The 16,503-nt window shown below is 30.4% G+C and overlaps 1 protein-coding gene across 1 annotated transcript in view; it reads right to left on the bottom strand.

The window, feature by feature from the left end:
• LOC118180474 (G kinase-anchoring protein 1-like) overlaps positions 1 to 16,503 on the bottom strand; it is a 73,386-nt gene that overhangs the window by 18,043 nt on the left and 38,840 nt on the right. The window contains exons 5-8 of the mRNA XM_035349563.2: positions 10,468 to 10,598; positions 10,077 to 10,175; positions 9,895 to 9,958; positions 8,050 to 8,120 (exon numbers count right to left, since the gene is read on the bottom strand). Of these exons, the coding sequence (XP_035205454.1) occupies positions 8,050 to 8,120; positions 9,895 to 9,958; positions 10,077 to 10,175; positions 10,468 to 10,598 (365 nt within the window). The remainder of the gene's footprint in view (positions 1 to 8,049; positions 8,121 to 9,894; positions 9,959 to 10,076; positions 10,176 to 10,467; positions 10,599 to 16,503) is intronic.

Here is a 16,503-nt window from a genome sequence, read left to right as displayed (position 1 = left end):
AGAGAGCCGAATTTTCAGCAAGTTTCAAAGAATTACATGAAAAATAATGTATTAAATTTACAAGCTGGCTTTGGATAATAAGGAACTTAAGACAGGGTTTGTACTCATTTCTGCACATGGAAATTAAATACTTTTAAGAACCAACAGTAATTAATGACCTATCAAGCAAATAGGAACTGAATAAACTAAAGGAATTATCTACACCTGAACTTCACTTCTGTATTTCCAAGAATAAAGTAAATCAGTAAATAGGATACATTATTATTAAACATAATCTAATATTAAACTTAATTATAAATTCAAGAATAAAATTAACTTTACAATTTTTTTCAAGTAAATAGCATTAAAATTTAAAATTTCTCAAAACATTTATATTTTACACTTATAAAAGTCCCACATATTTTAAAAAAGAATTAGTGACTTCTTTTTTAAATTTTACTAACAGCTTTATATTGATTGTTTCTTTTATACCTTATTTCGTTTTCTACTCGTTCAGTCCAGAGGCATATGCAGATTTTTATGTCAAGTGGCATAAGTTAAACTGTGAAGTAAAATAATAATCAGCATGACTCATAACAGAAATTTGGCTGTTGCCACTGTAGTTGGTTGTTCAGAGGCAGAGAGCCACTGATCATAACAGACATGAAAGATTAATGTTGTTAAGTCTTGAAAGTTAGCTGCTCTTTGTCTGACCAAGTTAGTTCCATAACTTTGTATACATTTGCTGAAGTTGTAACCTAATTAACCCTCTGAGTGGCCAGGGTTTTCGCTAAGAAAGTGCAAATTTCCTAAAACTACTATGAGAACAAATTACTTTTTTGATTTTAATGTAAAAACTCTCCTGGTATTTCCTACCTGGATTTGTTTTCTTTTGATATATTTCCTTAATTTCTTTCACATATTTTAATATGCACGTTCTTCCAGACATTACAAAAAATATTCTAGGCCGTCCGCTTAGACAGGGTTTGTACACATGTCTGCACACGGAAATTAAGTATTTTTAAGGACCATTAATGAAAAAAATTGAGGACCTATGAGCAAACGGGAACTGAATAAATTCAATTGAAGATATCATCTATGCCTGAATTTCACTTTTGTAATACCATCCTACAAACAAAATAGATCCCTAAGTAGCATGCATTATTACTAAACATGAATTAATTAACATAATTGTTAATAAGTTTAAGAATAAAATAAACTATGCAATTTATCAAGTAGCATTAAATATTTTACACTTATGATAGTTGGTCATATTTGAATGTTTATATCGATTTCCTTCTCTTTTAAGCATCTTTTCTTCTAACAATTAGAGATTTGTCTCAATATGCAAACCAATGCTCTCACTAGTTTCTGCATGCTTCATCTCCTAACTTATCAACCTCTCCATAATGTACCTATGAGGGTTTAATTGATCTGGTAAAAGTTAAATAGTCCCAAAACCCCGACAGAGGTGTAGCATATTATCGCTATGTGTGAAATTAACTACAATATCAGACAAAGATTTAAATAAGCCTCTTATTTAAAAAGAACTTAGAACATAAAGGCATGTTCTGATGCTAACAAAATCAATTACAGCTCACGGTGACTTAATTAAACAAGAACAGTCAAATTCAAACTAATAATGTGGACTAGTGGTCAAAGATTATACAATTTAATTGTAATTTAATCTGGCTCAATAACTACAGTCAAAAGTCGTTAATCCAGACTCGTCGGGACTTCGGCGATTCCGGATTATCGATTTTTCCGGATTATAGATCATCAGTTTAAATCTCGTAAGATGGCACGCAGAAATTCTAAAATTAAAAATATGAAACCATAATTTATGAAATAAAGAACAATTATGATCTAAAGAGTATCAAAATATACAAAAAAAAAAAAAAAAGCTTAATATTTATTTGTTTACTTTATTAAACATTTCTTTCAATGTAAGTTGTTTAAGTTGCTTCGTTTTATGTGATAATACTTTCTCTTTAATTCTATAAACAGACATAATTTCTTGTTCAGTTACAAAGTTTCGCTGTTCAAGTCCCATAATTGCTGTGCCGAGAATACCGACTAACTTGTCAATCGAAATTTTTTCGTTTTCACTAACCTCTCTGTCACCTTCTTCATGTCTTTATCCATGTTTTTTTCCACTTTTTGTTTGATGGACATCGAAACATACTTTCGTTTTGTAGATCCTTTGGGAGCTCCAGCATCGGAAATTCTATTTGACATAATCGAAAGTTCAAGTTTACTTTTATAAAATTGCTCTTACAGTCTGCAAAAAATAATAAGCCGCATCCAATTCGAAGATTAAGGAACAACGCAATCATTAACATTAACTGAAATAGATATACTGTCTGTTATACATTAAACGCGCATGCGAAAACATATTCTGTGCTTGCGCACACGCATACGTGCAGTCGTAAAGGTCTTACGCGCATGCGTAAATGCGTATGCACATGTGTCAACGCGGCGCATGCGCAGAAAGTTTTTAGCTTTGAGGTCCGGATTATAGATCATTCCAGATTATGGGTGCCTGAATTAACAACTTTTGACTGTATATCATATGAGGAAATAGAAATGGGAAATTATAGTAAAGGTTGAAATCAAACAATTGGGTAATTTACATAATAATAACTGCACATATCTTTGATGAATAATTTCCTTTATGTACTCAGTTTCTTTCTTCAACACGTTTCCTTTTCATTTTAGAATTTTTGGATTTAATTAAGGATTTCCGTTATTCTAAATACATTAAATGCATTTAGAAAGTACAGAAAAAGAGGCTAATTTTATTTCTTTAGTAATATGAACATTCAGAAGCAATATGAAATATATGTAGTAAAGGACGGTTGCAGAGCTGATGTGGCAAAATTTCTAGAATTTAGTGACACACCGAACAACAAAATCTAAAACTGGCAAAAATTTTAGAATTTAAAGCAAGTATTGGAAGCAGAATTTAGAAAGGCAGTAGGCAGCAGAATTTAGGATCCACAGAGATTGCATCAGGTGGGAAAATGCCTATTGACAGCTACACGTATGATGCATTAAGAAATATTAGATGAATCTTTTAAACTGTAAGTTTTCAATTTCTTTATTAATTAAAAAATCCTTTTCTATGATGCCTGGCCATGTGATAAGATCAGAAGCATTTTTGATATTTTCCATGCTTCTGTCTATTGAAAAGTAAAGAAAATAAAGAAAAGATAAACATTTTAAGATTCTAGTATCAGAAGTAATACATTCCAATATTATGTTTTCATTGTTCTTCCAGATGTCCTCCCAAAATTAAGAAATTCATTGCAAACTTTCTGTAAAATATATCCACTACGTTCAAACTAATAATGTGGACTAGTACAGAAAAAGAGGCTAATGGAGACCATAGACAATGAAAAATGTCTAACCATGGAGACATTTTTCATTTTGTCACATATATCTCGAATCTTCTAGAATCGTGAGTCTATAAATCTTGCCTTCAAATCCTTCTAAACTTTCCAAACTGTAATGTCTAAAATCCCAAAGAAAAATTATCCCTACCATTTCTGCAACAGAAAAAAAGCCAGAAATATTTTGGAAAAAAGTATAAAATTAATTTTATAGAGAAAACTGATGCACATTCTGAGAATTTTGAATATTCTGAGCCAATTACATGGGAAAAACTCTTACTATGAAAAAATTAAAAACAAGACATTTTTAATTAATTACATATCTAATTTTGCTTTTGCTAAGAGCTGTTTCATAAATTGTGCTTTATAGCATTACACCTTGTTTATTTTTCAGATTTAAAATATTGTATAAGTTGCCAAAATGAAACTTTATAATATGACAGCGAAAAATAAAAATGTTTTATTTTAATGTTATTTTTTTAAATATAATTTCAATATACTATCATTATTTTAATAAAATTTATGTTACGATGTTTTAAAAAAATCGTCGAAAAATTCTCAGATTTTGGAATTAAAAAGCCTATAGAAACTAATCTTAAAAATCGCCAAAATGTTGAAAAGTCACCAAATTTAGAACCGTTTAATAAAATAATTCACATCCTCAAAAACAAAAAGTTGTTTAAGAGCTCTTTACTAGAAAAAATGAATTTCGAAATGCTTATGTTTCACTTCTTGCTTAGAAACTCGAGTATCTCATCATTTATATTAGAAATAGAAAGAAATTATAACTCATGAACCCATTCAAAAGATTACCATATATATGGCAGTGAATCACCAAAAATATTCCTCAAAATGCTAATTCACACTCAAAATGACAGTCGTAAAAACACACAGAAATTTCAGATGATTAAAATTAAGGACCTTCTGTTGATTTTGACCAAAATTAAGGACTTTTAAGGACCAAAATTTGATACCAAAAAATCTAAGGACTTTTAAGGACTCTTAAGAACCGTACGAATCCTGTTAGTGGGTTAATATACAGTATTTAATATAAATTTCCAATAAGCTACTGAAGGACCAGACATGATAGGTTGTTTTGTACTATTTTACATCTCATTATCTGAAAGTAATATATTTTTGTGCTATATCTAGCATACACAATAAGGATTAAGGAAAGGAGGTAACTCATCTTAATATGTACAAAAAACTTCTAAGGGTGAGTAGTTAGTTACAAATAATTAAATTACACATTAGATACTCTTAGTCATAAGACCTTTACATGGTTACAATTTTTTTATTTCTAAAAAATATAGATTAAAAAAAGCACCAAGAACTTTTATAGGCAGTTATTATTCATAATAATGATTCGAAAAAATCAATAGATCAGTATAACTATACATTAAAAGTTACACAAAATTTATATTTTGCAGCAACAACAAAGTGTTTATGTGTGTTTTTAACTTGACAATTTTGCAGATATTTTAGCTAATTTATATTGATTTCTTTCTCTTTAACATCTTTTCTACATTTCTTTCTTTCAATAAAGAAATCAATGTTCCCAGGAGTTTCTGCTTCATCCCTTAATTTGTTAATGTTTCAACAATCTACCTTTGAAGAATAATTTTCTCTCTATGTATAAAACAAATTTCTTTTTTTAATGAACTTCCTCTTCTTTTTAGAATTGTCAGATTTAATTAAAGAGTTATTCTAAAAAACCGTGTTTGAATTTAGAATTTATAAATGAAATGAGACAAAGTCAAGAATAGTGCTGGAGCCAGTGTGGCAGAATTTTTAGAATTTAGTGAAGTACCGTGCAACAAAATTTAAGGCAACATTTTTAGAATTTACAGCAGGCACTGAGACATATAGGATGATTCTTTTAATTAATTGTCATTTTTCAATTTCTTTGCTTTGTCTGACTGCTTCAATGCTTGTAGCTAGAACAAAGATGAGAAAATAGAGGGAAGATTAAGAGAAAGACTTCTGGGATCGAAAGAAGAAAATTCAAATAATTTTTTATTTTACTGTTCCAAAAATTCTTTAAAGAAGAAGTAATTAATCACAAATTTCCTACAAAGAGATCCAGTATGTGCTAATACTATGAAGACACTTTTCATTCTGTCACACTGTTCAGGAAATTGTACGCCTATCAGTTTTGTTTTCAAAATAATAATCTATAAATCTTGCCTTCCGAGGTGCAAGGTGTAAAATCCGAAAGAAAAATTATCCCTACAACTCTGTACTGTAAGTAAAAGACCTAAAGATTTTTGAAAAAAATTCAGAAAAGAGAAGAGTAAAGTGAATTTTCAAGAGAAAACATTCATTCAGAAACAATTACGTGGGAAACTCCTAACATGAAAAAATATTAAACAAAGACAAATGAAATTTACTTTTAAATGGTTACAGTAGCATTTTTTTTTTATAAGAAGTGCTTCAGAAACTGTGCTTTATTGCATTTATTATCTTGCTTATTTTTCAGAATCAAAATATTTTGAAGCCTCTAAAAATAAAAAAGAATGTTACTTTAAAATACGGCAGCAGGAGAAAATAAAAATGTTTTATTTTAATGTGAGTAATGTTAAAGACCTTTTCCCAGTTTTGGCCGAAATTAAGGAATTTTAGGAGCCAAAAACTGCTTCCAAAAAACTAAGGACTTTGAAAAGACCTTTAAGCACTGTACAGACCTTGTTAAGTTACTCAGAACAGAAGGCATTACATACTTCATTTTAACAATCACGAAATGTATTTCTTGATTTTTAAAATGAAATACACCAAATGTATTTATTTCATTTCAATAACCAAGAATGTATTACATTTTAATAATCAAGAAATACATGAAATTATATTGTATAAGAAATGCATATCAAGAAATGTATTTGAAAAGTATTATTACATACTTCATTTCAAAAATTAAGAAATGTATTTAGTATAAGTATGAACCAAAAAAGAATTTTTATAAGCAAATAAACTATTTGGCAGTTGCAATTATCACCAGCTACATTATTTATTTTACTGCTACACAATGCTGTCTGCCCATGAGTTGATATGGTAAGCAACTGAAAACAAATTTTAGAAATTTGAATTTATGCAAAATTCAGTCAGAAAGATTTCATCACAAATTATATTGATATAATCCACTGCAAAGTCCTTAAATTTAACAGTCTAACTAGTTTTGAATCATAAGGAATATATTTTGTGTAAGCAACATAAAATTAAGAAAGTAAGAAAGCACTGAAATTTCATATCTGTAAAAAAAAGAAAAGTAAAATAAATTGTTATAATTTATGTGAATATTTGTGTTTATTTATCTACATTTTAGTTTTTATCCATTGCATTATACGTAGTACATTTGCTTTTATTTATTTACTTGTTTGGTGCATTTTGTTAGGTAATTTCATGTTCTTTTTACTGTGTATTTTATTTAATCTTGAATCTGTGAACCTTTATCTTATTTGTATAATTTTTTATGTACTATTTTCTACACCTTTTAACTATTAGTTGACTCCAGCCAAATTGGCAACATTCTGGAGAGATTCCAGAAAACATGTTCTGGAAGTTCTAAGAGTGATTTATCTAGAAAGTTTACAATAATAATTGGTACAAATAGGATGTTGCACTGGAGAAAGTCAATTTTACCTCACAGTCTTTTCAGTTTGGGTGGTGATTGATTGCTGCTTAAAATTTTTACTTTGTAACCAATGTTATAATATACGATACTCTTCTCATGCAACAAACTTGAGTTTAGGTCTGTGTTCTTCTGAACCTATTTCTAGCTGTTTTTCTTTTCTGTAAGAAATGTAACCCATTTCAAGACTTAAAAAAAAAAAAAAAAAAAAAAAAAAGTTTCATGTTTTTCTGTTTATCTGATTTAAAGATCTCTGTGAAGTTGTAGCATGCAAAAATATCCCTCAGGGCTCATCATTGATGGTCTTTTGATTCTTTTCTTTGAACTTTATTTCATATTAAATTATTCAAGAAACTTCTTCAACTTGGAATTTTTTGGTTTAAGCCATTGGCATTCATCAAAATCCCTAACAGTTAACAATTTCAATTTTAATCCAGTTCTCCACATCTAACAGCCACAACTGATTTCTTTTATTTAAGTTTTATTAAACATATAGCCCTTTATATTGTTTTCTTCCTCCAATATTTATTTATTTTATTTCATTCATTGAATGATATATTTCCAGCCTGCAGCACAGAATACGATAGTTCTAGATTTTATCGGCAAACAAAGTGCCAAGGAAAAAAATGTTGCCTAATTTATGCATCATACAAAATAAATAAATAAATAAACAAATAAATAAACAAATAATCTAAATCAGGAGGGGAAGCTTATTAAATTTACTGTTTTAAAAAAATAAAAATTCCCACTTAAAAAAGATTATTGCTTCTTGGTTTCGAGTTTACATATCATTTCGCGATAAACATCAATAAACATGGCAATTAATTGTTGGGCATTGGTAAAACCAGCAAATAATCAGAATATTTTAGCTCCTTTAAAGAAGAGATCCCATACCTATTTTCTTCAAAATAAAAAGTTCTCCTACAACACTTAACACCAATCTAAGAATGAATTTTGCCTAAATTTAAATAACAAAATATATTGAATTAATAAAAAATAGTAATAATTAAACAAAACATTTATTAATAGTAAGTATATTTCTGAAACCCATACCTGTTCTGTCAATTCATCTTTCACTGTTAGTAACTGATTTATTTGAACAAGTATTTCTGCCTTTTCCCGCACTAGAAGACAAAAAAAGAAATGAATGTAATTTTTTTAATAATTATGTGCGCACAATTTCTGTTCATTTTGGGGTTTTTTTACAAAGATATTTTTAACAGCTATAAATTATTAAATAAAATTTTATCTGTTACCAGTAAGTGACAGATAAACAACTAAAAACACAACATACAGATTATGAAATGAAAGTCTAACAAGTAAACTGCAGCTTTTAATGCAACTGGAATGTAATTTATTAATAATAATTAATTTATTATTTATTACAGTTTACTTGAGAGTAATTCAGAGATTAGAAACATCCTGTGCCATTGTCCCTTCAAAATTCTACCTCATTATTTAATAACAATCAACTTTTAACCCACTTCATTTTTGCACTTCATAAAATAGCTTATGACCATTTCTACTATTTTGTGAAGGTATCTGATTTAGGAATCTCTGTTCAGAATGTTACGAGTACAAACTTCTCATAAATAATTTTTTTCAACCGATTAAATTCTTGTCAGTTGCATCCACCTGCTCATATTATGTCCAATAATATACACCTATTTTGATGGCATGATTCCACAACTTTAGAAGGCAGGCCCCAAATTTTAATCATTTTTTCTTAAATGCAATTGAACAAATACAGATAATTTAAACCCTTGTTAAAGGATTAGAAGTCCTTAAAGTTAATTTATATAAAAACAAAACATGGCTTTTAAAGAATCACTCAGGTTTACATTTAATGAAAGTACAGATGCTATATCCTACTTATGTTCTACTTATCCCTAATTAACACTAAACTGCTCTGCTTGGCGACAGTTTCAAACTCAACAGGATAATCTAAGCATCAATTAAATTTTGACCAGATGTATACAATTACAAAATAAATTACAAAATAAATAAATAAAATTATGTAAAAACCATTAAAATAGGCTCAATGTAATACAGAAATAATTAATAAAATAAAAAATAAACCCTAAAAGAAACATAAAAGAAAAAAAAGAAAAAACATAAAATTGGTATAAAAATGGATATTTGCTGCCACAGCTCTACAACTTCAGCTACATGCTAATCACAGGTCACCTTTACAGACAAATTTCCTATTAACAAAATTAATGAAAAGCAAAGTTTCCAAACGTTGTTTGTGCTTAGCTCTTTATCAACAGGCAGGAATGGAAATGAAACTTGATTATTTACTGTAGTTCCAAGTAATAATAAACACAGAAGCAAAAATAATGAAATACAGATACAGAAGTAATAGTCTTTTTAATACAGAAGCATATATTATAGATTTAGTTACAAAATACAGAGTGATTGATTTACGGCCAAATCACGATTCAAGAGCTCCAATAAAATTGCAAACTCATTTAACTAAGCAAAGGCTGAAGCTCACTTAAATCTGAACTTCAGAACTAAACTGCACTCACAAAGTTTCTGCCAATGCTTAGTTTCACTACAGAACATTAATGGAATACTGCAGTTTTCTGGACGAATACATCAAAACACTTTTATTTTCCGAGAACTTGCTGAAGTCTGAAAATAAATGCCATGCGCCTTGCCATGTAATATTTGAAATGAATTGGAGATGTATTTCATACTTTGGAGATTTGTGATTTGGCCTTCCACAGAATGCCTAAGCAGTTTGCGAAATGTTTAAATGTTCCATACACTGCCAGCCAGTTTTCAGCATTCTATAAAATGCCTAGGTAATGGCGGATTACATACTTTGCCAGTAACATAAATGTATAAATAAATTCAATCTCATTATATATCTCATATTATTAGAGTACTTACTTTCTCCTGATTCCAGTATTCCATAAAGCTTTTTATTTCTAGTTTTCACATTTTTTAGTTCTTCCTAGAAATTTAAAACACATATGATACACATCAATCTACTTAAATAATATGAAACAACACTGATTCTATATTATATATTTAAAATTTTACATTTAATAATGCAGAATAAGATTGCACACCTTCAGTTTCTTTAGACTTTCATTTAACATAGCTATTTCTTCATCTTTTTTCCTTAGTTCTTCTTGGCACTGTAGAAAACGGGCTGATTCTAAGGCAGGCTAAATGGCAGAACAAGATATTAAATCATAAAAATATATTTTAGCCTGATAAAATATGTTAGCATGAATCAAAACTGCAGAGTAATTCATATCTCAACTGATTTAGAAATCGTTACCAGTACTATTAAATTCATTATTTAGTCAATTAATATTAAAGTCACATATTAAACTTTAATGAATGCGAGTTAAAAATTATAGATATTCATGAACATTTTTAAAATCTCAATTTATTTTTGAAATTATTGCAGCTAAATATGTTTATTTTATATTACTAATCTTAAATAACACTCACATCAAGTGACTTATAATGTTCCTGTTTTTGTTCTTTAGTGATAATTTTTTCAGCATCTTCTTCTATTTTATGGAAAAAGTCTGATTCATCCATAATAGCCGATTTTTGGGATACATCAAAATCATCAAGATCTATAACAAAACCAGAAAAGTAAATACACAACCTTCATAATATGTAACTTATAAGTCGTAAAAATTACTCCTTTGCTTGCTTGAGAGAAAGAGAGATGAAGAAACATAAGAGAAAAATGAGGGAAAAAGGGAGTGAATAAACACAATTTTGATAGTAATTGTAAAAAATTTACCTGGAAATATATTTTAATCGCCAATAGAGAGCGTAAATATTTTATGATGTGTATTTCTTGTTCTTGGATCTGGCAGTGGCAGTTGAATGCACGTTAGACTTGAATAAACTTGGAAGTTTGAAACCCAATTTGAATGTTCATTTTAGTTGGTGAACTTGTGTATGATTTGAATTAAGTAATGAATCTTGAACCAGGATAACATGAAATCTTTTCTGTTCTATTAAATTATTTTACACTAATTCCTTTTTCGATTTAACTGCTATATCACAATTTAACAATGCTGCATTAAACTACAACAGCACGGATTTATTTTTGGTAAATGTAACAGCTAGCAGAAACATATTCAAAAAACTGCAGCAGGCTAAAACAGCACAGTAATAAAAATTACATTACTCTCTTTATGCCTATATAATATTTTAAATTTGAAGTGTTGCATATTTAAGTTCTTTTTCTTCATCAGAAAGCACCTATCATAATCATCACTTAAACAATTAAAACAGTTTAATTCTGAATTTCAAAAAAATATACGTCTTTGCACTGTAATCACGGAATTGTACTTCGCAAACTCAAGAACACAAATGAGTTCTGCTGTGGAGTAGCCATTTTAAACATGTGATAATTACCATGCAAAACAGAAGACAAATGACATCTAGCGGCTATTAATATAAACTAGACTATGTATTCGTTTCGCCATTAGCCGAGCCGAGGTACAGTGATCGATAGTTTGGACTTAAAATAACACTTTGTAATATGTATATTCTTTTTGAAACATAGTGTATATATAAAAAAAAAAAAAATAAATAAAAATAAAAAATAAAAAAATCAAAGTTTTTATTTACTACTTATGGCCTTAAAATTCTATCTAGCACTACTCAATAATAAAAAAAATTAAAATCTATAAAAATTAAAAATCAAGTTAAGACAACTTGTATAATCAAGCTATGTCTCAGCAATTTAGTAAACATAAATTTAAATTACTCTACAATAATAAGTTTCAGAAAGACTTCTATGTTAAAGAAGGCACATAGAGAGGAAGGGAAAAAAAAGGGGAGAAGGCTAAATGTTATAATTAAACTTAGAATTATCATAATTGTTTAGGTAAGGCTTTTTAAAATTTTCCACACAATCAATATATATTATAAAAGTAAGTATACAATGTGCGTGCTGCTAAAACTCAGAAACAAGTCCCAGTACGATCAAGGGAGTTGTCCAATTCATGAAGAAAGTTCCCATTTTTACCTGAAGTGCATGCTTTTGAAAATATCAGGGCTGAAAGTTTTGCCCTCTAGAAATTTCTAGAACAGTCCAAAACATTCGAGAGCATTCCATGACATTTTAGAACATTTTCGAATGTTGCACAATGCTCAGGAATAGTTTGGAATATTTGGGAACATCCCAGAACACTCTCGAATGCTGTGGAATGTCTTGGAACATTTTAGACCATTCAAAGACTTTTTTTGTTAGGGTGGAGCTACCCATTGGTAGGGGTATATAAAGCAAGATCCGCTTGCATAAGGATTAGCAGCTGATTGTGAATACCTGGTATGTAAAAAAGTTGTAACAGATCTGCTAACAGTACGAGAGAAAACTTTTACTTCATCCACTGTAAAATCTATACCCAAGTACATCAGGCTATACGGTAGTTCTCCCACTTTCTTAGCATGCCTCCGTGGTGTGGTCAGCACGCTCAACGTATATTCAAGAGGTCCATGGTTCGAGTCCCGGTAAGAGCACTGCTCTTTTTTTATCTTTCTTGCTTCCAAATTAACCTAAGGTCTCTACAGTGGCGCCCAAACTAAAAGGCGGTAGATGATGATTTTCCACCACCAGGATTTGGTGATTGGATGCCCTAATTTCCAGTCACCCTTTAAAAGGATAAAGGTAGTTCCCTTATACCCTTTAAAGTATATAAGGTAGTTCTCCTGCCTTCTTAGCATGCCTTCGTGGTGTAATGGTCAGCACGCTTGATGGGTATTCGAGAGATCTGTGGTTCGAGTCCTGGCGAGAGCATTGCTTTTTTTTTTTTCATCTTTCTTGCTTCCAAATTATCCTACAAGGCATCAAATTCTTTCCCAGACTGAAATGACTCTGCATGAATCATGTTTTTCTTAGATTGAAAAAGATTCCCTCGGTGGTTACTCAAGCCATCCAATTAAATAATAAATTAGTACCTTACAAAATGAATAAAATTAGTACATTACAACGAATGCTATTTTTAGATCAGCGGTTAGAAAACGTTTTAGTATTGCAACCTCATTTTCGGTGCTCAGGCCATATTGCAACTCAAGATTCTCGGGAATGTGTATTTTATATGTTTGGATCCCTGTTATACAGTCTTGTGACTTCAGATTTTTTTTTTTTTTTTTTGGTAGCCCCTAGTTTGAAGACCACAGCGGTTAATCTGTGGATCATGGTAATTTGGTGATTTTTTGGCGAAAATTTGGCGACCAACCCTGCTACAGCAACCTGCTAGTTTTTGTTTGGACGCCATTTTGTTTTCATGAAGCAAAGGCTTTTTTTTTTTTAACTCAACATTTTTTTCCAACAATCTGATAGCCGAATTACGCTTATGCTAGAACTTTTATGGAACAAAAGTGCTTAATCATGACGAAAATTAGGTGCAAAATTGGGAGAAAGTGCAGAATCGCCCACTGCTTGCCGCATTTTTAAGAATTGCACATACACGGTATCCATGTACACGTCGACCTATTTTCACTTAAAAAAACATCCCAGAATTGCACAAAAATGGCATTGCGCACACTCTTGACTTTATCCAAGTACACTGCTAAAGTCCTAGCTAATAACCTTTATCGCCTTACCAAAATGTCGCCAAACTACATGTTACCATATTCCAAAGATTAGCCACCACAGCTTTAGACAATGATCACAGTTGCTGAGAAGCAACAAGGCTGTACAGAAAGAAAGTCACAATGAACTGATTCAGAGAAAATAAACCTGACAAAAAATATTACAGAGGGAACTGATTTTAATGCAAGTTTTGAGTGAAAAAAATGTAATTTAAGAAGTTAAATTAACAGTTGATAAAAACAGCACATCACTGGATGTTTTATATTCAAAATGCATTATGCTTCAAAAACAAAACTTCTGTTTCCTGCAAGCAAGCCTCATTTAAAGGACCAAAAGGGACACAAAGTGCACTTAACCTTTTTATATTATAAGACGGGATGGCCATTATAGTGGTCATAGAGTCCTCTCTTTAAAAAGATGGGGTTGTCCACTTTAGTGGTCATGTCTTTTCCCCCCATTTTCCAGGCTGAAAAGTGGGGTGAAATGTCAAATTTGATGTCCCTGGGGTTTTAACCACCTATCTCTTTCAAAGGTCTTCTTTTTGCGACATAGATGCACCCCTCTGAGAATCCATTAAACTACACAAAAGAATCTTTGTTGCAAATAGGAGGTGATTTCTGAAAGGGGGGAAAGCATTTGGTTCAAGATTCCCCGTCTTTTGGTAGCTTTTACTGCTACCAAAGCCCTGGCCTCAAAAGGTTAAGGCACACAGTCCACAAGCCACAGTTTGGCCATGGCTGCTGTTATATCTATGGAAAAAAATTATTTGCAGGTTATTTATGATTTACAGATATCCCATGCTTTGCTGCAAACTTCTTTAACTTTTTAAAAATATATCTTCCTAATTTTGAAGAGTACACTATTGTTCTTATACTCAAATTCTTAAATTTAATGATGCACTTGACAAACAATCTGCGTATAAAGAGTTTGCTGTGAAACTGTCGATTTCTAAACAGGAAATAATGACAGTAATAATAATTACAATTTCATTTAACATGAAACTATAAACAAATGAAGTCAAATAATTGGAGCACTGGAGCATTACTATTTTCTTTTTCTTTTCTTTTCTTTTTTTTTGGCAGCAATCTGACACAGAGGGTACTCTTGGATGCAATTTAGAACACAAAATATATGGAAATGACAAACTGAAATTTCTTAAATGCACTCCATGATAAAAAAAGTGGCTTAATAATGAAGTTCTAGAATATTTGTGCTTCCCAAAAATCATTCTCTTTATCACTTTTTCAGCTAATATTTGAAGCCTGTAAAAAATTTTCAATTCATTACTTAACTCCCTTTAAAAGTATTATGTACTATTAAGATGTTATGCTTAAAATTGGCATTGTTTTTTTAAAATGAGCTCAAATGTACAATGTTATCAAAATTTTAAAGGAAACTGTTCAGATAATATTTGTTAACTTTTGAATGGCTTGACCACTTTTACTCAGTAATGAGATTTATTTATTGCTATTACATTATTACATGCTTATTTATACATATTACCTTATAGTAAAACTATGGTAATATGTATAAAATAACGAATAAAATAAGTAATTATATAAATCTAAGGAACAAAAAGTCATAATTTTTTTTGTTAGAAGAACCTATATTATCACAGTATACATCATTACATGCATATAGAAAAAACTTTATTATTGAATGAAATACACTGTGATGAATATTAAACAAAATTCACAAAACAACTAATTAATGTGGCATATTTTACAAAACATTTTTATACACACTGAAGATCCATAACAATATGACTACCCTCCATCTGTAATAATGGGTTCGCCCAGGAACAAAACTACTGCACATGAGTGGCTGACATTGGAGTATATAAAAGCGTTTTTCCAAACATAGCATGATTAGTGACATAATGGGAAAAACAGCTGATTTATCAGACTTTGATAAAGGTCAGATCGCTATGGCTCAGCAACATCAACATCAAAAACACGTGTTTAGTGAGCTGTTCAGTACAGTTGTTGTGAGCACATATCAAAAGTGATGTATAGATTGTGAAAGGACAAGTCACTGGCCAGCAGTGTATTGTCAATGGCACATTGATTTCAGAGAAGCAGAGACTGCTCCGCATTGTTCGCCGCGACTGAAGAGCTACAACAGCCGAAATCACCACCAGCTATAACTGTGCTGATCCAGACAGTATTTCTCAACACACTGTGCAGCATACATTGCACAGTGTATATATGAGCCTACGCAGACACAAGCCAAAGCATTTCCTTGCACTGACGGGACATCATTGCCCAGCTGTGTCTGCAATAGGCCAAGAAACATCGGAATTGGACATTAGAAAAATGGAAGAAAGGTGAATGGTCCGACGAATCATGTTTTCTGGTCCATCACATAGACAGGCATGTGCTAATACACCAATTTTCAAATGAAACCCTGGCTCCTGGATATACAGTTGGACGGAGACAAGCCGGTTTCGGTGGTATTATGGTGTGGGTAATGTTTTCATAGAGTACATTACAACCCATAATCCCCATACAACAATCATTGATGTACTATAGAAGAATGCTTGATTAAATAGTTGTTTAAACATAACACAGTTAAGAAAAAGAAGTAAAGATAGAATAAATGAAACTAAATGGGCTGCTATGATCTTAAACATTAGCTTAATTAATTCAACCCATTTAAAAATATATTGCTGTTTTATTAAGCTTGTGGAATTTCAAATATAAACATAGCCATTCCCATTCGCAGTTTTCACAATAAAAAACTAACGACTTTGGGAAGGATTAAAAAATTAAAACAAATGACTGTTAATACATGAGTTTATCAATAAGGAATTCTAATCAGGTTTTAATTCATACATAAAAACAAATTTCTTAGTATAATTGGTATAATGAACTAGTTTCCACATTATATGAGTTAAGAAAAATAAACTTACTGACAGACTATTG

This window comes from Stegodyphus dumicola, chromosome 4 (assembly GCF_044657685.1).
Source record: "Stegodyphus dumicola isolate Sdum_Otavi_A_Nest chromosome 4, ASM4465768v1".
NCBI classification, from domain to species: Eukaryota; Metazoa; Arthropoda; class Arachnida; order Araneae; family Eresidae; genus Stegodyphus; species Stegodyphus dumicola.
This window is presented reverse-complemented; position numbering and strand designations above follow the sequence as displayed.